This window comes from Somniosus microcephalus, chromosome 12, assembly GCF_052327205.1.
Source record: "Somniosus microcephalus isolate GS21.2 chromosome 12, FLI_Smic_1.0, whole genome shotgun sequence".
In the NCBI taxonomy this organism is placed as follows: domain Eukaryota; kingdom Metazoa; phylum Chordata; class Chondrichthyes; order Squaliformes; family Somniosidae; genus Somniosus; species Somniosus microcephalus.
Window position 1 is genome coordinate 70070850 of NC_140998.1, and position 26811 is coordinate 70097660.

General features: G+C 44.9%; 1 protein-coding gene across 10 annotated transcripts in view; it reads left to right on the top strand.

Annotated features, from left to right (window-relative positions):
* Window positions 1–26811, top strand: part of klc1a (kinesin light chain 1a) — a 131624-nt gene that overhangs the window by 14118 nt on the left and 90695 nt on the right. For all 10 annotated transcript variants that reach the window (XR_015080210.1, XR_015080211.1, XM_086003063.1 and 7 more), the window contains exon 2: window positions 26474–26735. Coding sequence is in view for 8 of the 10 variants with exons in the window: in XM_086003063.1 (XP_085859189.1) it covers window positions 26487–26735 (249 nt within the window). In the remaining 2 variants the exon portion in view is untranslated. The remainder of the gene's footprint in view (window positions 1–26473; window positions 26736–26811) is intronic.

Consider the following 26811-nt stretch of genomic DNA (forward strand, 5'->3'; position numbering starts at 1 on the left):
CAGTGTTTCAAACCAAAATTTATTTTGATCATTACATTATGACCTGTAGCAACTAAACTCTGTTCTCCACTTCAAGTTTAGGTAGTTTACTTTATTGTTGTCCCATGGAGCTCTGCATAAATATGCATCAATTTATTGTGTTGTACTTGTGCTGAATTGTGGGTTTCTTACAACATGTCCTCCAAAACGTAGATTATGATCACTTAAAAATCCAAAAGCATACTACTTCACATATAATATGCGTAGTCTACAAATATTTATACAGGCTTTATTCAGGGAGGTGAAACTTGTGCTGTATTTCAGCAGCCACACACTGTCTGGATATCCCTCTCCCAGTTCTTAAGATAAAAGGATTTACCCATAAACAATAAATGACAATTCACCCATGGCGACACCTGACACAATCTAAAGGTACTTCTGTGATAGAGCTCAGTACAGTTTGGATTCTGAGAGAGCATGCTAAAACAACCTCTGTGATTCTTCCATTTTTATACTAAATTCCACTCTCTGCCCCCTGTGCGCCAGTTGGATGTCAATTAGTGCATCTCTTACACAGGCGATACAAAAGAACCTTTTGAAGGCTTCTGATTACCAGTTTTTGGCAGAAGGACTCCACAAGCCCAAGAAACCTAGGTATTGACGACCTCCGACCTTTTATAAACAAAAGAATATCACCCATGTAGTTTATTGTCTATTCATAATTGCCCTCGAAGGTGGTGGTGTGCCACCTTCTTGAACCGCTGCAGTCCGTGTGGTGAGGGTACTCCCACAGTGCTGTTAGGTAGGCTCCAAGGGAAAATTGGTTGGGAGTTCCAGGATTTTGACCCAGTGACAATGAAGGAAAGGTGATATATTTCTACGTCAGGATGGTGTGCAACTTGGAGGTTGTGGTGTTCCCATGCGCCTGCTGCCCATGTCCTTCTAGAGGTCATGGGTTTTTGGAGGTGCTGTCGAAGAAGTCTTGGCGAGTTGCTGCAGTGCATCTTGTAGATGGTGCACGCTGCAGCCGCGGTGCACCGGTGGTGGATGGGATGCTGATCAAACGGGCTGCTTTGTCCTGGATGGTGTCGACCTTATTGAGTGTTGGTGGAGCTGCACTCATCCAGGCAAGTGGAGAGTATTCCATCACACTTGTGCTTTGTAGATGGTGGAAAGGCTTTGGAGATTCAGGAGGTAAAACACTTGCCGCAGAATACCCAGCCTCTGACCTGCTCTTGTAGCCACAGTAATTATGTGGCTGGTCCAGTTGAGCTTCTGGCCAATGATGACCCCCAGGATGTTGATGGTGGGGGATTCGGTGGTAGTAATGCTGTTGAATGTCAAGGGAAGGTGGTTAGACTCTTGTTGGAGATGGTCATTGACTGGCACTTGTGTGGCGTGAATGTTATTTGCCACTTTGCAGCCCAAGCCTGAATGTTGTCCAGGTCTTGCAGCATGCGGGCATGGACTGCTTCATTATCTGAGGAGTTGCGAATGGAACTGTTGTCACACTGCACTGTCCCCTGTTGGAAGTTTCCATAATCGGCATAGATTTATCATTGATAAGGTTATCCAGTATTATTTAGCAGCATGTGGCCTTCTGTTTGCTCCTATTGTTGCTTCAGATTCACATGGGGCAATGTCTTGGTACAGTATTCCCAGATACTTACTGTAAGTTTAGTTAAGATTCATGAGCTTAGAAGATTGAAGTAATATGTAAATTGTGCTTTGGGAGTGGAAAGTAACCAATGTCACACTTTTGTTTAAGATGAGCGAGAAGGATAAACCGGGGTTCAAATAATAATTCCTTGAATTTGCGAGTTTTTAAAACAAATTATTCTAGGGATGTGTGTGTTGCTGACATGGCCAGCATTTATTGCCCATCCCTAGTTGCCCTGATGTAGCAGTTTGACACAACTGAATGGCTGGCTTGTTCGGCACGTTCAAAGGGCAGTTGAGAGTGAACCACATTGGTGTGAGACTGGAGTCATATATAGGCCGGATCAGGTAAGGATGGCAGGTTTTCTTCCTTAAAGGACGTTAGTAAACAAAATGGGAGTTTACAACAATCTGACAGCTTTATGGTAATTTTCATTGACCACTGTGTATGGAGGTGTAACGATTCTAGCTTTTAATCAAGTTGATTTCTGATATAGGGACCGAGGAGTGTACCACAGGCACATAAATTGTTAGAGTAGGATGGCAGGGACCTGATGGGAAGACTGAGGGGTAATTAGAGCAGCTGGGATCTGGCATGAGGCTTGTGGCCCAAGAGCTGGGTCCAGTATCAAACTGGCAGCAGAGAGGATGGATTTTTTAAAAAAATCCTTGATAGATTTCAGTGTAGGGTAGAGTACATGATTCAGTATTGCAAGAAATATGTATCCCAATATTTGCTACATAACCAGGCCTATGTAACTAGAGTTTTTCCCTGTGTCCATTCGCGTGCGAATTTTGGCTGCTGCTCCGTACCTGAGCCGATCTCTTCTATTTCCACTTTTTTCTCCCCCTTTTTCTTTTCTCTCTCTCTCTCTCTCTCTCTCTCTCTCTCTCTCTCTCTCCCCTCTCTCTCTCTCTCTCTCTCTCCCTCTCCCCCTCCCTCCCTCCCTCCCTGACCGCCCTCTCCTGTCTTCATGCCTCCTTTCATCTCTCCTCTCTTGGATACCCTGCCCTCCCAAATCCTTACCCCAACACTTCATTACTCTTCGACCTTCCTACTCTCCTGCCACCGTCCCAGACTTGACTCCCTTTTCGATAAGCCTACAGCTTCCCTCTGTGCCTCTCTTGGTTTCCTCTGAAGGGCCCATTGAAGCACTCGTCACTGCCTCCTCATGAGCAGCAAACCCAACTGTCCCATCCTACTCTCTCGCTGACCTTCCCGCCCAGCAAACCCGCTGCGGGCTATCCTTGCCAATCTCCTTCCCGTCCAATTCACCCCTCCCAGCACTGACCCTGTGGACGCTGGCAGTGGATCAGCCATCACCGACCCTCTCCACATCTCCCTCCAGAATGTCCATTCTCTTGCGAGCAAGGCCCTTGTCATCCATGAGCTTATTGTGGCTGATTGCATCGACATCATGGCTCTGACGGAAACATGGCTGAGGGGTGCTGATGCCTTACCCTTAAATGAAGCCTCCCGCCTCTCTACACCTTCCTCCACTTGTCCCGCCCAGACCGCTGTGGTGGCAGTGTGGCTCTTGTCACCAAATCACACCTTGGTTTGCCCCCCCTACTCCTTTGAGCATCTCACCTTGTTCCACCCCTCTTGCCTCTCATTTAAAATTCTCGTTCTTTACCGCCCACCCAAGTACCATAAAAATGTTATCGCCGAGATATTGTCACTGCTTTCCTCCCTCAGCCTCTGCACTGAGCGACTTCTCATCATCGGTGATTTCAACCTCCATCTCAATTCATCATGCTCTCCTCTAAGTTCACGACCCTCCTATCCTCCCTTAGTGTCTCCCTCCATGTAAACTCTCCAACCCATATTCACGGCCACCCCCTCGACCTTGCCATCTCTCGTGGCCTCACTTCTGCCATCGTGTCAATAGCGGATAAGGCCATCTCTGACCACTTCCTTGTATCGCTCTTCACCCACATCCCCTCTCTTCCCCTCCTTCCCCCCCCCCCCCCCCCACCAACCCTACTTCCTTCCTTCTATGTCTGCCCCTAGAAAAAAACTCTCTCCCAACTGCACTTGGGAAATCCCAAATGTCCAGCCTTTGGCCCTCCATTCACCATGACATTTCTGCAGCTACCGATCTACTCAACCACACCCTCACCACCACCTTTGATGCCCTAGTCCCTATTAAAACCATTACTCTCTCTCTCTCTCTCTCTCTCTCTCTCTCTCTCTCACCCTGGTCGTTCTCCCTGGTACAGCCCTCCTCTTCGCTCCCTTAAATCCAAGGGACGCAGACTTGAACAGATATGGCGGACAACTTGTTTAGCCATTCACTTGCAGATCTGGCTGGATCACATAAAGCATTATCGGGTCCTGCTCTCGTCTGCCGAAACTGCTCACTATTCCAGGGTCATTCTGGAATGCAAAGATAACCCCCAGCTTCTATTCTGTACTGCTAACTGATTTCTTAACTCCTCTCCCCTGTCTCCTCCACCCTCGCCTCCAACAGCAAGTGTGAGGCGTTCATGGACTTCTTTGTCTTTTAAGATTGAGACCATCTGATCAGCTGCCTCTGCCACTTCCCCTAGCCCACCAGGCCAAACTTCCTGTAAGGATCTCCCCCTGCCCTAGCCCTGAACTCTCATCTTTCTCCAGTTTCTCTCCGATCTCCCCTCTTGACCTTGCCACGCTCTTCTTGTCCATGAGACCCACATTGTGCTCCCTTGACCCTATTCCTACTAAACTGCTGACCACCCAACTTCCTTTTCTGGCTCCCATGTTAGCTGACATTCTTAATGGTGTTCTCTCCTCAGGTACTGTCCCCCTCTCCTTCAAATCTGCCGTCATCACCCCTCTCCTCAGAAAACCAACCCTTGACCCCTCTGTCCTTGCAAACTACTGCCCCATCTCCAACCCCCCTTTCCTCTTAAGTCCTTGAATGTGTTGTTGCCTCCCAAATCCATGCCCATCTTTCCCGCAACTCCATGTTTGAATCCGTCCCTGCCACAGTACCGAAACGGCTCTCATCAAAGTCATAAATGACATCCTTTGTGACTGTGACAAAGGTAAACTATCCCTCCTCCTCCTTCTCGACCTGTCTGCAGCCTTTGACACAGTTGACCACGCCATCCTCCTCCAACGCCTCTCCACCGTTGTCCAGCTGGGTGGGACTGCAATTGCCTGGTTCCATTCTTATCTATTTAATTGTAGCCAGAGAATCACCTGCAATGGCTTCTCTTCCCGCTCCCGCATCGTTACCTCTGGGGATCCCCAAGGATCTATCCTTGGCCCCCTCCTATTTCTCATGCCGCCCTTGACGACATCATCCAAAAACACAGTGTCAGATTCCACATGTACGCTGACGACACCCAGCTCTACCTCATCACCACTTCTCTCGACCCTGCCAAAGGTCTCTAAATTGTCAGACTGGATGAGCAGAAATTTTCTCCAATTAAATATTGGGAAGACCGAAGCCATTGTTTTCGGTTCTCGCCACAAACTCCGTTCCCTAGCCACCGACTCCATCCCTCTCCCTAGCATATGTCTGAGCTTCCGACCACATATCTGCGACATAACTAAGACCGCCTATTTCCACCTCAGTAACATCGCCCGCCTCTGCCCCTGCCTCAGCTCATCTGCTGCTGAAACCCTCATCCATGCTTTTGTTACCTCTAGACTTGTCTATTCCAATGCACTCCTGGCTGGCCTCCCACGTTCCACTCTATGTAAATTGAGGTCATCCAAAACTTGGCTGCCTATGTCCTAACTTGCACCAAGTCCCGTTCACTCATCACCCCCTGTGCTCGCTGACCTACATTGGCTCCCGGTTAAGCAACGCCTTGATTTTAAAATTCTCATCATTGTTTATAAATCCCTCCATGGCCTCGCCCCACTCTATCTGTGTAATCTTCTCCAGCCCCACAACCCCCCCGAGATATCTACACTGCTCTTAATTCTGCCATCTTGAAGATCCCGGATTATAGTCGCTCAACCATTGGTGGCCGTGCCTTCAGCTGCCTAGGCCCTAAGCTCTGGGATTCCCTCCCTAAACCTCTCTCCCTCTCTTTCCTCCTTTAAGACGCTCCTTAAAACCTACCTCTTTGACCAAGCTTTTGATCATCTGCCCATATTTCTCCTTATGTGGCTCGGTGTCAAATTTTTTGTCTTATAACACTTCTGTGAAGCGCTTTGGGACATTTTACTACGTTAAAGGCGCTATATAAATACAAGGGCCCAGAAATTTGGGTCGGAGGCTTCCCGCGGGTGCAAGCCTCCGACTTGCACTTACTGTTGAGCTGTGGGCCCGTGTGGGATTCCGATCCTGGGCCTGCTCCAACTGCTGGTGCGCAGTGCTTGTGTATCCCAGGGGTGCAGTTAGTTCGATCACGTGGGCCATGGAGAGCCAATGGTAGCAGGGAATGCTTCATTCATAAGTTTGACATGAAGAGCTGTCAAACCTATAAATACTATAAGCCCCAAAACATCACTCAAACTTCAAATAAATAAAAAATAAAAAAATAAATCACATTTTTAAAATAACTAAATTACATGAAATAACTATTTTAAACAATAATTTAAATTTTTGAAAAAATTAATTACATTTTCTAACGGGGCTAAAAATAAATTTACCTTTCTTTAAAGTATTTAAAAATAATAAACCTGTGGAAAAAATGTTTTAATTTTAATTAATTCACCACTTACCTTGTTAAAAGCAGGCCTTGCGACTGCTTCTTACATGTCTAACTTCTGGAGACTTACCTTCCTGGAGAAACCTGGGAAAAAAACGTAAGTTCAATGCGCACGCGCTGCCTCTCCCGCGCACGCGTTCCACCTCTTAACCCCTTCTTTCAGGGGAACGGAAGTGCCGGTTTCCTGTGCATGCGCAGTGCATGCACGAAACCGGCACTTTCATTGGGCCTACGTGTGAGAACCCCGTGCGTACTCACGCGTTGGGACCTGAATTTCTGGGCCAAGTTTTAATAAAGTGGGAACTTTTACTTCTGAATATTTAGCTTAACTTGATATTTGAACATGAGACTACAGTAGTATCAGTAAAGCAAAAAACAACTCCCATTACCGGATCATTTTGAGTAGGCTTGGTTTTAAGACGGAAACAAATCTAATGTTATACAGCAAAACATTGCTTGAACTTGGTTTAGCCATCTAAGATTACCGATTGCTTAGAAACCTTTTAACATGTTCAGATTCTCCTAAAGTGAAACATTCTATTGAGAAATTAGGCAATATCTGAAGTCAATATATTGTCTCATGCCACCGTACTAAAACATCCCACCAGTCACTGAATGGTAAATGGACTGATACATTATTGTGTTAGCTGGTTTTGATGCCGAGTAGAGCCTACAGGAAGTAGTGGAGATAATGGTGCTGATTATGGGCTGTTTCCTTATTAATATTTATTTCACAAGTTCTTTGAAATATCATTCTGTGGTGTCAACAGAATGATATTACTGTTTTACCATGGACAAGCTGGTCTCCGGAGAATACTTTCTTACAATTTCTGTTTTTTTTGTACATTATTCACTCAACGTTGTATGCTAATATCAGATTAATACACAAGTAAGCTGTACACCATCAATCCAGTGTTTTCCTTATTCGCCACCCTCACCCCAAAATTAATGTTTCTTTAGGCCATAGGTGAATACTGTGTTGGTGGGACCTGAGAACATAAAACTCAACTGCAACTAATGGAATACTTTGGATGAATGTAATCTGCATTTGACAGCTATCCTTAAGTGACCCGTAGGAAGCTTTGCTTGAAGGATGGGGGAAAGCCATCAACCCACTCCCAGCCAATTTTTCCTCCACAAGAAACTTGCCTTTATAAAAAAAAAAATTAAAAAAATTATTAACATTACTGTTTTCAGTCATTTTTCTTCAACCCTTATACATTCTTTTATAAAGGTGATAATGTTCCTGTTGCATCTTGCTGAATTAATCGCTCTGAGTGATCATGTGGGTATGGTACTGGACTTGCAATCCAGAGGCCATTAGTTCCAATCCCACCATACATGGCAAGTTGTGAAATTGAATTCAATAAATGTGGTAATTTGTGGGCTAGCACCAGAAAATAACCATGGAAGCTGCAGTATTGTCATTAAAAACAGTTGGTTCATTAATGCCCTTCAGGAAAGGGAACCTACCACTCCTACCGGTTACCTCAGTCCCTCAACATGTGGTTGAGTCTACCATTTCAGGTTAACTGGGATGGGCAATAAATGTGCCACCCATAACCTGAGAAATTTAAAAAAAGTGTCCGAGTTGGTAGCATTTTCAGTTGTGAGTCAGAGGATTGTGAGTTCAAACCATACTATAGACCTGAGGACATAATTTACACTGCTACTTCAGTACAGTACTGAGGGAGTGTTGCTTTTATCAAAGTTGTCATCTGTTCGATGAGATGTTAAACCTGGTTGTTTGGGTGTATGCGAAAGATCCCATTGCACTATTTGAAGAAGAGTAGAGTTTTTTCTGGTGTGCTGCCCAGTATTCCTCCCTCAACTAACACCACCGAAACAGATTTCTGGTCATTCATTTGCAGTTTGTGGGACCGTGTTTTGTGAAAACTGGCTACATAACAACAGTGACTGCACTTCAAAAGTAATGCATTGACTGCAGAGTGCTTTAGGATGTGCAGACATTATATAAATGTAATATTGATCCTTTCTTCTTGGTAGTAGATAGATAGGCTGATCAATAGGGTTGGGGAAATTTGCACTTTAGCTTCATCCTATACCTTTATGTCCACCAAAACAATTCCAGTAGAGGTCACTGCATAGCATTCAGGGCCAGGAATTTTGCAGGTTTTTTCTGCCATAGCTCAGGTGCACTTTTGTCAATTATAGCATCCACACTGCTGCTCTGGCTCAGATCAGCTAACCAGATAAAGACCATTGATCTGACTTGGGAACTTGCTTGTATCTGTGGTATATCACACATGTAGTTTATCTGTGAGTCAGTATTCTGCACAAAATATAGAAGTCTTTGCAGAAGGGACCCATGGCTTTCATACTCCGTTGAAAAGACAGCTCATCCTTCCCATGCAAATATATTTTATTTGTGAGTTTGAGAGTAGATGGTCTTCAATTGAGAACTATGGCTTGCTTTGTTTTGCAAGTACAGGAAACTTCGCGATATCCGGCACCGATGGGACCGAGCTGCTGCCGATCTATCAAAACTTCCGGATAGACCAGTGCTAATGTTGAAGGATACGGAGGTTTTCATCTCCGTATCTGACAACAAACACTGTTGCTTAGCAACAGCTTGTAAACACTCGGCCCGTACCTTGGAAGTGTCTCTGAAGCTGTTGCTAAGCTACAGAGACGCTTTCCAGAGCCTGACTTAAAAAAATGCTAGGAGAAGAAAAAAAACCTAACCAAAACAGCTGCTGATTTCTGCTGTTAGATCGAGGTTTCCAGACATACAACCTCCGGATAAACCAAAGTTTCCTGTAGTCAATTAAGTCAAATGGGGATTTACAACTAAGCGCAAAATGTATTTGTATAAATCAAAAAGCCCAGTTGAAGTGCAACCCTGATTATTCACGAAAATCTTTGCAGGATCAGTGGGCATCATGGCTTGGTGAGAAAATAACAATTAAAAAGCCCTATTTCATCATATCTGAAAGAGAATGACTTTTTAATAAAAGTACCAAGACTGATACCATAATGAAGTACAAGAAAAACGCAATACAAATAATCTAAGTACTGTATAAAGAAACGTCGATTATGTGCCGACTGTCATTATCAGTTGTGGATCAGTTGCGCCTGGGAGCGGTAACATAGTGGTTATGTTACTGTACCAGTAATCCAGTGGTCTGGACTAATGATCCAGAGACATGAGTTCAAATCCCACCACGGCAGCTGTGGAATTTAATTTCAGTTAATTTTTTTTTTAAATCTGGAATAAAAAGCTAGTATCAGTAATGGTGACCATGAAACTACCGGATTGTCGTAAAAATCCATCTAGTTCACTAATGTCCTTTAGGGAAGGAAATCTGCTGGCCTTTGTGACTCCAGACCCACTGCAATGTGGTTGACTCTTAACTGCCCTCTGAAATGGCTTAACAAGCCACTCAGTTGTATCAAACCACTAGAAAAAATTGCAGCGGTTCAAGAAGGCCGTTTACCACTTGGGGGTGGGCAATAAATGCTGGCCTTGACAGTGATGCCCGCAACCCATGAATGAATTAAAAAAGAATGTGGGAAAGTATGGTGGATAATTGATATCATTTGTGTTTAGTTTGTAGCAAACTGCATTATGCAGCACTCTGGCGGGAAGGGGTGGGGGGAATGGATTTCTGGCTTTGGCAGAATTAGTGACGCACAACAATAGCTGGTCTTTTTAGTGAAACTAAATGCAAAGTAATGATTAAAAATGCTGATTTGTTTGATTTATTGAAATCCTTCATCTTTCCCATTGACGGAAATGGAAATTGAAGGAATATTCTTGAATATTGGTTAATATTACCCATCAGTCAAATTATGTGAAGGATCACAAATGAAGGTTTTCACTTTTTATTTTCACTTTATTTTCACTTTATTTTCATTAAATGTCGTGCAGCACCCTTTCTACTGAATGCAATCCTGCTTGTATTGGGCTTTCCCTGTAAGTGTTGATGTTGCACAGCTGTTGTACACTCTTTAAAATGGCGCCACTACGTGTAAGGATGAGGAAAGTTTAATTCAATGCCAACGAAACGAGTATTGAAAAGTTTATATTTTGAGATTCTTGTTTCAAATGATGAGCTTTAAAGTAGCTAGTCTTAAATTTAAGACCTCAAAGGTAGTAATCTCAGGATTGCTACCAGTGCCACGTGCTAGTCAGAGTAGAAATAGAAGGATATTTCGGATGAATACGTGGCTAGAGGAACGGTGCAAGGGGGAGGGATTCAAATTCCTGGGACATTGGAACCGGTTCTGGGGGAGGTGGGACCAGTACAAACTGGACGGTTTGCACCTGGGCGGGACCGGAACCGATGTCCTAGGGGGAGTGTTTGCTAGTGCTGTTGGGGAGGGTTTAAACTAAAATGGCAAGGGGTTAGGAACCTGTGCAAGGAGACAGAGGAAAGGGAAGCAAGGATTGAAACAAAAGACAGGAAGGAGAAAAGCAAAAGTGGAAGGCAGAGAAATCAAGGGTGTAAATCAAACGGGGCCACAGTAAATAAGAATTCTAAAAGGATTAAGAGTGTTAAAAAATCAAGCCTGAAGGCTTTGTCTTAATGCGAGGAGCATTCGTAATAAGGTGGCTGAATTAGCTGCGCAAATAGATGTAAACGGATATGATATAATTGGGATTACGGAGACATGGTTCCAGGGTGACCAAGACTGGGAATTCAACATCCAGGGGTATTCAATATTCAGGAAAGACAGGAAAAAAGAAAAAGGAGGTGGGGTAACATTGCTGGTTAAAGAGGAGATTAACACAATAGTAAGGAAGGATATTAGCTCTGATGATGTGGAATCTGTATGGCAGAGCTGAGAAATACCATGGGGCAGAAAACATTAGTGGGAGTTGTATACAGACCCCCAAACAGTAATGCTGAGGTTGGGGATGGCATTAAATGGGAAATTAGAGACGCGTGCAATAAGGGCACAGCAGTTATCATGGGTGACTTTAATCTACATATAGATTGGGCTAACCAAATTAGTAACAATACTGTGGAGAAGGAATTCCTGGAGTGTATACGAGATGGTTTCCTGGACCAATATGTCGAGGAACCAACTAGAGATCAGGCCATCTTAGACTGGGTATTATGTAATGAGAAAGGATTAATTAGCAATCTTGTTGTGCGAGGCCCCTTGGGTCGGAGCGATCATAATATCAGTATTTGTAGGGAAATGATGTTAGGAAAATTGATGGGACTGAAGGCCAATAAATCCCCAGGGCCTGATAATCTACATCCCAGGGTACTTAAGGAAGTGGCCCTAGAAATAGTAGATGCATTGCTGGTCATCTTTCAGAACTCGATAGACTCTGGAACAGTACCCACAGATTGGAGGGTAGCTAATGTTACCCCACTATTCAAAAAAGGTGGTAGAGAAAAGCGGGGAATTATAGACCGGTAAGCCTGACATCGGTAGTGGAGAAAATGCTAGAGTCCATTATAAAAGTTGTAATAGCAGAGCACTTGGAAAGCGGTGACAGGATCGGACAAAGTCAACATGGATTTACAAAAGGTAAATCATGCTTGACTACTGGAATTTTTTGAGGATGTAACTGGTAAAATAGATAAGGGAGAACCAGTGGATGTGGTGTATTTGGACTTTCAGAAGGCTTTCGATAAGGTCCCGCATAAGAGATTAGCGTGCAAAATTAAGGCACATGGGATTGGGGGCAAGGTATTGACTTGGATAGAGAACTGGTTGGCGGACAGAAAGCAAAGAGTTGGAATAAACAGGTCGTTTTCCGAGTGGCAGGCAGTGACTAGTGGGGTACCGCAAGGATCGGTCCTAGGACCCCAGCTGTTCACAATATATATTAATGATCTGGACGAGGGAATTGGATGTAATATCTCCAAATTTGCAGACGACACAAAGCTGGGTGGGAGGGTATGCTGTGAGGAGGATGTCGTGAAACTCCAGTACGATTTGGACAGGTTGGGTGATTGGGCAGAAACATGGCAAATGCACTATAATGTGGATAAATGTGAGGTTATCCACTTTGGTGGCAAAAACAGGAAGGCAGATTATTATTTGAATGGCAATAGATTCGGAGAAGGGGAAGTGCAAAGAGACCTGGGTGTTCTTGTGCACCAGTCGCTGAAGGTAAGCATGCAGGTGCAGCAGGCGGTTAAGAAGGCATATGGTATGTTGGCCTTCGTAGCAAGAGGGTTTGAGTACAGGAACAAGGATGTCTTGCTACAGTTGTACAGGGCCTTGGTGAGACCGCACCTTGAGTATTGTGTGCAGTTTTGGTCGCCTTACCTGAGGAAGGATGTTCTTGCCATGGAAGGAGTGCAGCGAAGATTCACCAGGCTGATACCTGGGATGGCAGGAATGACGTATGAGGAGAGATTGTGTCGATTGGGCTTATACTCACTGGAGTTTAGAAGATTGAGAGGGGATCTCATCGAAACCTATAAAATTCTGTCAGGCCTGGACAGACTAGATGCAGGAAGGATGTTTCTGATGATCGGGAAGTCCAGAACCAGGGGCCATAGTCTAAGGATAAGGGGTAAGCCATTTAGGACTGAAATGAGGAGGAATTTCTTCACCCAGAGAGTGGTGAACCTGTGGAATTCTCTGCCACAGAGGGCGGTGGAGGCCAGTTCATTAAATATATTCAAGATGGAGTTGGATATATTTCTTAATGCTGAAGGGATCAAGGGATATGGAGAGAAGACAGGGTACTGAATTTGGATGATCAGCCATGATCTCATTGAATGGCGGAGCAGGCTCGAAGGGCCGAATGGCCTACTCATGCTCCTATCTTCTATGTTTCTATAATATGATAGAATTCTTCATTAAAATGGAGAGTGAAGTAGTTGACTCAGAGACTAGGGTCCTGAATTTAAATAAAGGAAACTACGATGGTATGAGGCACGAGTTGGTTAGGATTGTTTGGGGAACGTTACTTAAAAAGGTTGGCGGTGGATAGGCAATGACAAACACTTAAAGATCGCAAGTACAGAATTTGTTCATCCCTGTTTGGCATAGAAATAAAACAAAAAAGGTGACTCAACCGTGGCTAACGAGGGAAATTAGGGATAGCATAAGATCCAAGGAGAGGACATATAATTTGGCCAGAAAAAGCAGCAAACCTGAGGATTGGGAGCAGTTTAGGATTCAGCAAAAGAGGACAAAGGGATTAATTAAGAGGGGGGGAAATAGAATATGAGAGTAAGCTTGCAGGGAACATAAAAACTGACTCAAAGCTTTTATAGATATGTGAAGAGAAAAAGATTGGTGAAGTCAAGCGTAGGTCCCTTGCAGTCAGAATCAGGGGAATTTATAATGGGAAACAAAGAAATGGCAGACCAATTAAATACATATTTTGGTTCTGTCTTCACAAAGGAGGACACAAATAACCTCCCAGAGATGTTGGGGAACATAGGGGCTGATGAAAGGGAGGAACTGAAAGAAATCAGTATTTGTAGGGAATAGAAGGCTGATAAATCCCCAGGACCTGATAATCTGCATCCTAGGATACTTAAGGAAGTGGCCCTAGAAATAGTAGATGCATTGCTGGTCATCTTCCAAAATTCTATGGACTCTGGAACAGTTCCCATGGATGGGAGGATAGCTAATGTAACCCCACTATTTAAAAAAGGTGGTAGAGAAAAAACGGGGAATTACAGACTAGTAAGCCTGACATCGGCAGTGGGGAAAATGCTAGAGTCTATTATAAAAGATGTAATAGCAGAGCACTTGGAAAACAGTGACAGGATCGGACAAAGTCAACATGGATTTCGAAAAGGTAAATCATGCTTGACTGATCATCTGGAATTTTTTGAGGATGTAACTGGTAGAATCGATAAGGGAGAACCAGTGGATGTGGTGTATTTGGACTTTCAGAAGGCTTTCGATTAGGTCCCACATAAGAGATTAGTGTGTAAAGTTAAAGCACATGGGATTGGGGGTAAGGCACTGTCTTGGATAGAGAACTGGTTGGCAGATAGGAAGCAAAGAGTTGGAATAAACGGGTCTTTTTCCGAGTGGCAGGCAGTGACTAGTGGGGTACCGCAGGGATCGGTCCTCGGACCCCAGCTATTCACAATATATATAAATGATCTAGACAAGGGAACTAGATGTAATATTTCTAAGTTTGCAGACAACACAAAGCTGGGTGGGCGTGTGTGCTGTGAGGAGGATGCAGAGAAACTCCAGTACGATTGGGACAGGTTGGGTGATGGGGCAGATGCATGGCAAATGCAGTATAATGTGGATAAATGCGAGGTTATCCACTTCGGTGGCAAAAACAGGAAGACAGATTATTATCTGAACGGCAATAGATTGGGAGATGGGGAAGTGCAACGAGACCTGGGTGCCCTTGTGCACCAGTCGCTGAAGGTAAACATGCAGGTGCAGCAGGCGGTTAAGAAGGCAAATGGTATATTAGCCTTCATAGCGAGAGGATTTGAGTACAGGAGCAAGGATGTCTTGCTGCAGTTGTACAGGGCCTTGGTGAGACCACACCTTGAGTATTGTGTGCAGTTTTGGTCGTCTTATCTGAGGAAGGATGTTCTTGCCATGGAGAGAGTGCAGCGAAGATTCACCAGACTGATACCTGGGATGGCAGGAATGACGTATGAGGAGAGATTGGGTCGATTAGGCTTATATTCGCTAGAGTTTAGAAGAATGAGAGGGGATTTCATTGAAACTTATAAAATTCTAACAGGACTAGACAGACTAGATGCAGGAAGGATGTTCCCGATGGTCGGGGAGTCCAGAACCAGGGGTCACAGTCTAAGAATAAGGGGTAAGCCATTTAGGACTGAGATGAGGAGGAATTTCTTCACCCAGAGAGTGGTGAATGTAGTGTATGTGCCTTTAAGAGCCCCAGGTGTGCTGTAATGCCGGTAATTGCCACTCGGGCTATAGAAGCCTGTATATTGTGTATATCCGTTAAACCCCCCCCCCCCCCAGACTTTGCTTAGTAAACACCTATGAACCAACTCCTGTCTTCAGTGTCTTTATCAACACACAGGCACTACAGTGGCGACGAAGTGGAAACGGACTTACCTGCAATTCGGCAGCACCTCAAAGACATCGATTCCTCGGGCGTCCAGAAGACTCAAGAAAGTGAGAGAAGCTGTGGTTTCACCAGCTGGCCAAGCTGGTGGCAGGTACTGCGCTAATCCTTCCTGGACGTCAGGCTGGGGCTCCAGCGGCTGGCTCTACAGCTGAGACAGGCAGCGAAATCGGAGGCAAGCAATAACGGACTGGGAGGGAGCACGCGGGAGACGGCCGGCGCTGCAAGCAGGTCAGCGTTCAGACCTGGAGAGAAAGTCCGGCGGGAACGAGTCTCCAAATGTAAATATTTTTTTTTTTTAAAAAGAACGGAAACCGCGGGAAACAGCGTTGTCATCGGCAGCAGCGGCGGGAAAGCGCGGGAAGCGCCATATCTTTGCTGCAGAAAAGAAAGAAAAGCGCAGGAAGCGCCATATCTTTTCTGAAATGCCTAAGTCTGGCAATATTGATGCTTTTGATAGCGAAATAGAAGATTGGACCACATACGTGGAAAGAGTAGAGGTATATTGCACTGCAAATGGAATAGAAGATGAAAAAAAAGCTTCAGTACTGCTGAACCTAATGGGCGCAAAGGCATACGGGCTGTTACGAAATTTAATCACTCCAGCCAAACCAAAGGACAAGAATTTTAAAGAAATTGTTGATACCCTGCAGGAGCACTTAAACCCAACACCGCCGCTGATAGCGGAACGATTCAAATTCTTCAAGAGAAATCAACACAAGAATGAAAGTAACGCTGATTACCTAACCGAATTAAGAAAGCTATCAAAGTACTGCCAATTCGGGGCAGGACTATCAGATTATCTTCGAGACAAATTCGTTTGCAGTCTCTTAAGTGAAGGAACACAAAAAAGGCTGCTTTCTGAAAAAGATATAACATTGGACAAAGCTTTCAGTATGGCTGTATCATACGAAGCAGCAGCAAGAGGAGCTGCAGAGATACAACAAGAGACACAGGACTTTGGCACCCATGAAATGACCCAGGGTTTCGAAAGATGTTATCGCTGTGGCAAATCCACCCATAACCAGAGGGACTGCTGGTTCAAGGACAAAGCATGCAGGCAATGCGGAAAGATTGGACACATTGCACGGGTATGCCGATCTGGACAAAATAAATCTACAGACAGAAAAAAAAAAAATCAATAAAGGAAAGTACAGGAAGGTACAAATGATGACGGACAGTAGCTCCGAAGACCAGAAGAGCGATAGCGACTCCGAAAACAAGAGACTAAGCTGTCTCAAATTACATAATGTACTTGCCAAAGATGATTACCAAACCATTTGGGTTACCCTCACGATAGCAGGGTCCCCAGTTAAAATGGAGCTAGATACAGGATCAGCTCTAACCGTAATAAATCGACGGGATTACGAGAGGCTATTTTCGCATATACCTCTAAAAGACACATCCATTATCTTAAAAACATATACGGGGCAGAAAGTATACCCCAAAGGAAAAATAAGGGTGCCTGTTGTATACAACGGCAAAGAAATACAAAAGTTGTATTTATACATTCTACAAGATGGTGGTCCACCGTTGTTGGGACGTGAATGGATCAGAAAGATACGTTTAGACTGGCACTCCATTCAGGCACTGACGGTGACCAGTAAGAAAAAAAACAATGATGACATCATACCTGAACGATTAAAAGACATCTTGGCGAACGCCAAGGAAGTGTTTCAAGAGAAACTAGGAACCTTGAAAGGCATCACCGCCTCAATAAAAGTGGAAGATGCAGCAATTCCCAAATTTTTTAAGGCAAGACCGGTGCCATATGCAATTCGTCCAGCAGTCGAGGCAGAGCTGGAGAATTTGGAAAAAGCAGGCGTATTATCCAAAATAGATTGGAGCGAGTGGGCAACACCCATCGTTCCAGTCATGAAAAAAGCATTGAATAATGATAAATCTGAGGAACAGAGAAAAATTCGCATCTGTGGAGACTTCAAGGTGACTGTAAACCCGGTCCTTCACACAGTACAGTATCCTCTTCCGAGGATAGAAGATATTTTCGCCTCACTATCCGGAGGGAAACGTTTCACCAAAATTGACTTGGCACAGGCATATCTACAGATGGAGGTTGAGGAGGCCTCTAAAAAGTATCTCACGATAAACACACACAAAGGCCTGTACCAGTACAATCGACTGGTTTTTGGAGTAGCATCAGCTCCAGCTATCTGGCAAAGAGCTATGGAGCAAGTCCTGCAAGGGATTCCGGGGACTCAATGCTACCCAGACGACATCCTTGTAACAGGAGAAAACGACAACGAGCACCTTGACAATTTGGAGCAGGTGCTCACTAGGCTGAAAGAACGGGGCCTACGAGCAAATCGCCCCAAGTGTGAATTTTTCCAAAATCAGATATATTGTGGCCACATAATTAATAATGAAGGGTTGCATAAATCACCTGAAAAAATTGAAGCGGTCATAAAAGCCCCAGCACCTGAAAATGTTTCACAATTAAGGTCGTTCCTGGGATTAATAAATTACTATCATAAATTTTTACCGAACTTATCAACTCTTCTACACCCTCTTAATGAACTTCTACAAACAGGAGTGATTTGGAAATGGAATGAAGACTGTAAACGTGCCTTCCATAAATGCAAAGACTTAATCATGTCCGAAGAAGTTGTGGCTCATTACAACCCATCACTGCCAATCAGGCTGGCGTGCGATGCATCCCCTTACGGCACAGGAGCAGTATTGTCCCATAAATTCCCTGATGGCTCAGAACGGCCGATAGCTTTTGCGTCACGCTCATTAAACTCAGCTGAGCGTAACTATGCCCAAATCGACAGGGAAGCACTCAGCCTGGTATGAGGAGTGAAGAAATTCAACCATTACCTACACTGACAAAAATTTACCTTGTTGACTGACCATCAACCCCTCATCTCCATATTCAACCCTAAAAAGGGTGTTCCCATTATGACAGCGCAAAGGCTACAGAGGTGGTCCCTTTTTCTAGGGGCACACCAATACAGCATAGAATACAAAGGATCAAAACAGCATGGGAATGCTGACGGTTTATCGCGCCTACCGTTGCCAACGGTAGAAGAGGCACCTACAGTAGACCCAGTAGAGATGTTCCACTCTACCATAGTGGAATGTCTACCAATAACAAATTCTACCATTGAAAGGGAGACGAGAAATGACCCGACTCTCTCTCAGGTCTACGATTTAACAGTGAAGGAATGGCAAGCACATGGCGAACCACTGTTGCCAGCATTCTCGCAAAGAAGAGAACAGCTGTCAGTGTGCCGAGGAACCTTGATGTGTGGATCCAGAGTGGTGATTCCACCCAAACTCCAGGATAAAGTGCTAAAGGAGCTTCACGAGGGGCATCTGGGTGGAGTGAAAATGAAGAACCTAGCCAGGGCGTTTGTATGGTGGCCAGGTATCGATGGAGACATCGAAGAAATGACCAAGAGCTGCCTAGGATGCCAGAAGGTCCAAAACGCTCCACCCCAAGCCCCTCTACATCCATGGGAGTGGCCCTCATATCCCTGGCAAAGGGTGCACATCGGCTTTGCTGGTCCATTTATGGACTCGATGTTCTTAATCGCGGTTGATGCACACTCCAAGTGGCCGGAGGTAATAAAGATGTCCTCCACCACCACGGAAAAAACCATCACAGTATTAAGGACCATATTTGCCAGGAATGGGCTGCCGGAACAGATCTGTTCTGATAATGGACCACAATTTGTGTCCGAAGAATTCAGGAAGTTCTTAAAAAAACAATGGGGTTAAGCACTACACATCCGCCCCATACCATCCCGCCACCAATGGATTGGCTGAAAGGTTTGTCCAGACCTTCAAGAAGGCCATAAAGGCCATGGGTAATGAAGACACAAAACTTCAGCACAAGGTGGATAACTTCTTATTCGCATACAGGAATGCAACACATATGGTTACCAACCAAACTCCCGCCATGATGTTCTTCAATAGAAACCTAAGATGCCGGCTGGATTTGGTCAAGCCCAACATCAGAAGGGACGTGGAGAACCGGCAGTTTCAAGGCATGAATGAAAGGCCAACTAGAACCTTCCAGATAGGTCAACACGTTTTGGCCCGGGACTACCGTACCGAGAAATGGCAGCCTGGAACTATCTGCACACGACTAGGACCACTGATGTATACCGTGGACATCGGAGAAAGCATAATACTGCGCCATGCTGACCAAATCATAAAGTCATCCGAAAAGGGGCAACCTACACCACAACTCTATACGTCTAACGATGAAGTAGAGATACCCATATCTACCTCCGATCCGGTGATACTGGAACCCGATGAACCCGACACTGGCATTCAAGCCGAATCAGCCTTGCCAAAAGAACCTACTACACCCCCAGAAACTACTACACCCCCGAGGCGTTATCCGGACCGAGTCAGGAAGCCTCCTGAGAGACTGACTTATAATTAATTAACTACAGCAATATGTGTATTATTTTTCTTATAACATGTAATTAATAATTACTTAAAATATGATGTACTGGTTAGCTAAAAGGGGAGGAATTGTAGTGTATGTGCCTTTAGAGCCCCAGGTGTGCTGTAATGCCGGTAATTGCCACTCGGGCTATATAAGCCTGTATATTGTGTATATCCGTTAGAACCCCCCCCCCCCCCCCCCCCCGACTTTGCTTAGTAAACACCTATGAACCAACTCCTGTCTTCAGTGTCTTTATCAACACACGGACACTACAGTGAACCTGTGGAATTCTCTGCTGCACAGGGCAGTTGAGGCCAATTCATTAAATATATTCAAGAAGGAGTTGGATATATTTCTTGAGGCTAAAGGGTTCAAGGGATATGGGGGGAAAGCAGGGACAGGGTACTGAATTTGGATGATCAGCCATGATCTCATTAAATGGCGGAGCGGGCTCAAGGGGCCGAATGGCCCACTCCTGCTCCTATTTTCTATGTTTCTATTTCCTCATTATCTTTAATGTTAGCTATTTCTAGTGATTTGAAAATCAGTGAGTGGTGTTGCAGTAAAACGGGCAGTTGCTTCACACTGAAGAACAGGGCTGCCAGCAGAACACTGCAATGCCATGTCTGTTTTTTATGCTGTGGGAACAGTTGAGTGGGCCCTTAACATTAAAGTAAGTGGGATAATTTAACATTCTCTCATTTTGTGTCTCATTCCCCTCTTCACTCCCCTGTCCAAAAAAAATTGTCTAACTGAGATTGATCCCACCCAATAAAGGCAAGTTGCATTTTACTGCTTCATGCTCTGTACAGAGTTGGCAAGGCACCTGAGATTATTGCATTTGTGTTGACTGTCTGTTTTTAAGTTTCTTTTTAATATGTGATTAGACTTATAGAGCTCGATTTTGCCATTGGGGCGGGCTGGGGGCATGTCAGCCGCTTTTTGTGTTAGCCACCCGACTCCAATTTGATGTGGGACAAATATGCATTTTTCACCTAATTGGGCAATTGATTTCCAGCATGTGGGAACCCCTGGCCCACTTGGTCTTTCCTTCCTGAAAGTCGCCTCCGATGACGTCATCAGTGCTGGTGGATTTAAGGCCTGCAAGCAGCCTTGCTTCTTCTGCAGACTGCAAACCTTATGCCCTTTGGTTTGATAGATTCCTCCAGCCAATATGTCCAGCAGTAGGCCAAAGCCTGCACCAAGGTTCGATGACACCGCCCTGCAAGCTCTGGTGGAGGGAGCAAGAGGAAATAAAGAGGTGCTCTTCCCTTCCTCGGAGGAAGAAGCCTCCCCAGCAGACGAAAGCTGTGTGGATGCAAGTGGCCCAGGAGCTCAACTCTTTGTCTATGTGCCGCAGAACCTGCCTGCAGTGCAGGAAGAGGTTTCATGACCTTCCGCGCACTGGAAAAGTGAGTATGACTTTCCCATCACCCTCAATCTGATCCCCATTGCCTCTCCTCCCCAGCACTCAGCTTTGACAACCTCTTCCTCCACACCCCACTTGACACTGACATCCCTGCACCCTTACCCATTCCCTCTCTCTCTATGTTCACATTCACCTAACTATTCAACTATGCAGCCCTCACACTCCCTATCGCTGTGATGCTATGAAAACAACTTACAACACACAGGGAGGGCCCTTGGTCTTGCCACCTCACTCCATCTTTGTCTCCTTCTAACCATCAATGATATGGATTCTCTACACTCATTCCTTCATTCTCACTCAAACTCCACTTGTCTCCCTCATTGCAGGAAAAGAGAGCTCACAATAAGAGGGAAAGAGCGAGGACAGGAGGAGGGCCACCCTCAGTAGCCCAGCTCACCCCCTGGGAGGAGGCGGTCCTGGAGATCGTGGGAGTGGAGGAGGATGCGCAAGTGGGGGACGGACAGACGGGTGCATCAGAGCAAGCTGGTGACAGAATCATTTATCATCTCTCTCACTGACATTGCATGAGTCACTGATAATAATTCTGATGCTCTAACAGATGGACTTTTGATCATCTGCAATATTCAATGTGCATGTAACATTGGCCTCACATCTTTGACTCTTTCCTTTACTCCCCCACAGGACCATCGAAAGCCCACGTCCCTACTATCCAGGAGGAACAGCCTCAACCTCTGAGGACGCAGCGTCGGCAGAATTCAGCGCACCCAGCACCAGCGCAAACTGTGGGACCTTCGGGTCATAGAGTAGAGTTGTCACCTCGTGTATCACAGCTCACAAGTGAGCATCAGCAGATGGTGGAGACAAGGACAGCAGTGGAGAGTCCTCATTGGAGGGCGCAGGACGCTCCCAGCTCGGCTCCACTGCATGTCTACCCTGTGCCTCCAGGTCCATCCAGAAGGACAGCGGTGCTGGAACTCCAGGAACAGGTGCAGGAGCCTCTGGTAGGTTTTGTCTCCAGGGTCGCTGCGAGTGTGGAGCGAATGGAGGAGTCCATCGCTAACATGAGCAGAGCCTTTGTGGAGGCGTTGGCGCATGAACGCATCACCACAGAAAGGATGGCAACCTCCGTGGAAAGGATGGCTACCATAGAGGAGAGGATGGCTACAGCCATGGAGGAGCTTAGTCGCCAGGGTCGTGAATACATGGTCATTGTTCACAATAGACTGACATCTCTTGAGGAGCGATGGTCAGCTATTGAGCAAACAAACCAGACCTTCAGGCAAGTCCTCGGGAGTAGGACTTCCAGTACAGAAACGGGTCCTCTTGGCCCCCCTGAATTGCAGCAAGATGCTGTCAAGCCACTTGCTAGCTCTGAAGTAGGGCTGACCCATGAGAGGAATGTTGGTGGCAGACAGCAAGGAAGTAGGGGCTCCTCTCCAAGCGCGCTCACAACCATGCCACTGCAAAGCCCTCGGTCAGAGTCCCCACCCAACTGAGATCGGCGTCTCAACCCCTGCACAGCTGCAGGAGCAGCAGACTGTTACCGAGCCCCCTCGGGTTCGCAACCCCAGAGGATGCCTGCAAAAGGTGTTGAGACAGGAGCAGCAGGAAAGTGAGCAAGGGGCCTCCACATCTGCTGAAGCCACAGGGGAAGCACCACGTAGGAGCATGTGTAAGAGGAAGATAATGCACAAGTAGTCACAAGGGTAGTCACTTGGGTGTAATGTGTTTATTTTTAAAATGCCATCACTTGCTTATTGTCATAAAAAATTCTGATGGCAAACTGTTGCAGTTGTGGCTTGTCATTTCGCAAATGGGACTTCCACATTGAGGGCTATGGGCAACTTGCAATTGTCAGTATGGTGGTCAGACTGATGGGAATCCGCAGGTTCTTGGCCATTGTCGATGGTCTGATAAGAATGTGCGAGGCAAAAGTGTTTGTGCAGGCTAAGCAAATCTGGCCAAGATGAGTGTGTCCCTTGCATCCCGGGCAGCAATGTGGTCGTGCGCTGGCGCTTTCTGGCCTGTGCAACTTCAGGTGGGTGAGCAGCAGCTTGGAGCTCCTGCAGTTGGTGCTGCTGTTGTTCAGGGTTCTGCTGCTGCCGCGGCTGGTCTTCATCTGAATCTGATGTCCAGGAGGAAAGGAACTAAATGGTTCCCATTCTTCTGGTATATACCTCAGTTGAGGAAGCGCTCAGTCAATGTGGGGAGAGGGGTTTCCCAGGAGGTCACACTGGAGATGGGTGTCAGGCTCCAAACTTCCACAACATTGAGTAGGCCTGTTAAAAGTTCCCCCAGACCTGGGACAACAAAGTTCTGCCACCTGCAAATGAAGATTGGTGAAAACTCCTTTTTAATGGTGGAGCTGCAGCTGTTAGTAAGCAATCCACTTGTGCTGCCGCCAGGTTTCACCTGGCGTGTTTCAGAGGAGGCGTGCAGCACATGGGAAAACTGTTAAAATCAGAAAGGCCTCTCAAAATGGGATTATAGAGGCATCTTGGATGGGACGGAGACGGGGTCAGAAAACTCGCATATGGGAAAATTGCTCGGAGGTGGGATCGGGCCCGCCCACCTGTTTTAGCGATTTTAACACCTCACACGCCTCCAATCCCGCCTCAGAAATCACAGAAACCACACAGTGCAGATAGAGGCCATTTCGGCCCATCGAGCCTGCACCGACACATATCCCACCCGATCCCCGTAACCCCATGTATTTAATCCCCCTAACACTAAGGGTCAATTTATCATAGCCAATCAACCTAACCTGCACATCTTTGGACTGTGGGAGGAAACCGGAGCACCCGGAGGAAACCCACGCAAACACAGGGAGAATGTGCAAACTCCACACAGACAGTCGCCCGAGGCTGGATTCGAACCCGGGTCCCTGGCGCTGTGAGGCAACAGTGCTAACCACTATGCCACCGTGCTGCCTCCTCGGGCCTGGCAAAATCGAGCCCATAGTCTGCAAAGTAGAATTTATTTCAGGTTTTTGATAACTAAATACTGTTCCTGATATTTTATGTTTATGAATTTTGAAAAGTTTGTGAAGCCTACCAATGCCTTATTTGTGTATTTTTCATGTAGAGGTAACAGTTTACAATGCACTGATGTGAAATTTTGGTTTATAAAGAAAGCATATCAATGTTGCATGTTGTACATGAACAGGATAACTCTGATTATAAAGACATTTTCACCAGTTAAATCTGGATGATAAATTTGCATTCATTAGTTCATGTAAAGCAATGGGATTTGACTTGCAAATCAATAGACATTGATTCCTTTAGTAGTAAAATACTTGGCCTGCACATTGATAATCATTTGATTATACTCTTCAAAGCACTAGTTGATCTATGTTGTTTTACAGACAAGTTACAAATATAATGGCCCAAAAATTGTGGTCTGCGCCGTACCTCTGGAGTACGGCGCGTACCTGCGAAAAGAATACACACCTACCTGATGGTGGCCCTCCTATGTAAACTTGCGCTCTGACGTTGCGTACTGGAGGGTAGTGTAATGGCCCACGGATCCTAGGGACGCAGCCTGTGCAGAAGCGTACCTGGGATCCCGTGGGCCTGGTCCTCCAATCAGGAAACCGAATTAGATTTTACATCATTTCAGAAGGGAATCCCGTAATAGATTTAATTACAATTTACAGAATTGGAATGTAATTCCTAATTAGCTTAATTCCACCAACTTCACATATCTTAATTCTGTTAGTAAAAATTTAATTTTGCTGATAATTATCGACATCATTAAAACTCCAATCTTTGCAGAAACAAGAAAAACTCATGATACAATTAAAGTATCTGATTTTTAAGATGAAAATGGTTAAAACATGCCTGAGGGTATCCCCATACGCTGATGCAAGCAGGCCCTGTGCCTGTTTGCATCAGCTGTAAAATTTTCATATCAACTGGTGGGCAAATAGCCCAATTCTGCGCCAGCAATTGGTTTTTCTTTGGCGTGTGGATGATCTGTCAACGCGTACGTTGAGTACGCCGTCATACTGACCGCAAATTCTGGCCCACTCTTTGTCTATTTTCAACTTTGTTTGCTTTGTCTATTGCCCTCACATTTTTGTTATCTCTGTCTCGCACTTTTTTTTTTACCTTCCATGTTCTAGTTAGAGTTGTTGCAGTAACGCCCATAACTGTTGTTCTTGGCAAAATTGTACATATATCCCCAATACTTTACACAATCTCATTTCTTATATTTTCTCTGCCTGTCATGCAGGGGAGTTTACTGGCAAATGAGCCCCCTCATGTTTTTCTTTTAATTTTTTTGTGGAAAGAATGTGCTGGAAGTCCATGCTTGCTTGAATCACAAAGTGAGAAAAACTGTTTGAACTGCTGGCATCACCACTATTGCCTGTTCAGTGGTGGTTATCAACATAATACATTATTGTCTGATCATGCTTTGCATTTGCCATTTATGTCGTAAGAAAAATATTTTATTATTTTAAATGATGACTGCCAGTAACACCAAACCTCCTCTCAGCTTGTTACTGTATCCAGGATAACACATGCCTGATGAAATATGCTGCTTTGGGACATTGGACAGGGGTAACTCCTGGTAAACTACATCCAATAGTACAGCTTTGAGATCTATAAATTAATTAGAAACATAGCCTATCCAGACGGAGAGAATCTGAAACGAATTTTCTTCTTGTGATTTAGTACATATCTTTACAAAGCAACACTTGTTATTAGCTTCCCTCAGTAAAATGAGTGAAACCAATCCTGAATAATCAGCTCACTCAGCAGTACTGAAGATGTTCAATTCTTTTTAATAATTTAGGTATGTTCCAATGACGCTATAGAAAACTGTCTTTCAGTCACCCAATTTTTATATGTGGTCCATTTCACTCTGAATCCATCAAGAATGCAACAGTTTCAAAATGAACTATTTACTATGCTCTGATAGGCTCATTATACAATCCATGAATGAACTGCAACCCTATTGTGCCTGCGTTCTGGCCCAAAGATTGGATCTGACCAAGTCCCACATTTTCTGCTTGAGCAGTGGTTAAGCAACTCGAGTTCCCAATGTTCTTCAGACTCTGCATTCTTTGTGTTTAGTTGAATCCCATATTCCCCATTCTTTTTTTTTAATGGGGAAATGATTCTACACCACTCAGACCCCTATGGTGTTACAGGGATTCCTATGGATTAATTACTGGAAACAAATAATGTGCCCTCCCTGTCCACAAACCTTGCTTGTCACAAATTTTGGTCAAACTTTTATCAACATTTATCATTGTAAATTGCTAAGTTAGTGTGTATATATGTTGTATATTACTCAGAAAAATTATTAGTACTATGATTTATCATATTTAATCTGTTTTTTCCAGGACGTATGACACCATGTCCACAATGGTGTATTTAAAGGAAGATAAACTAGAAAAACTCTCGCAGGAGGAGATTATTGGCAAAACGAAGCAGGTGATCCAGGGACTTGAGGCCTTAAAAAATGAACACAACTCTATTTTGCATAGCCTGCTGGAAACCCTGAAATGTCTGAAAAAAGATGAGGAGATGAACTTGGTTGAAGAGAAATCCAACATGATTCGCAAGTCCCTGGAAATGTTAGAACTTGGTCTCAGTGAGGCACAGGTAAACGCTTCCCAAGTCGTGCAGCAAGATGTTGATTTTTTTACAGTTGTAAGATACTTTGTACACTATTCGAGTC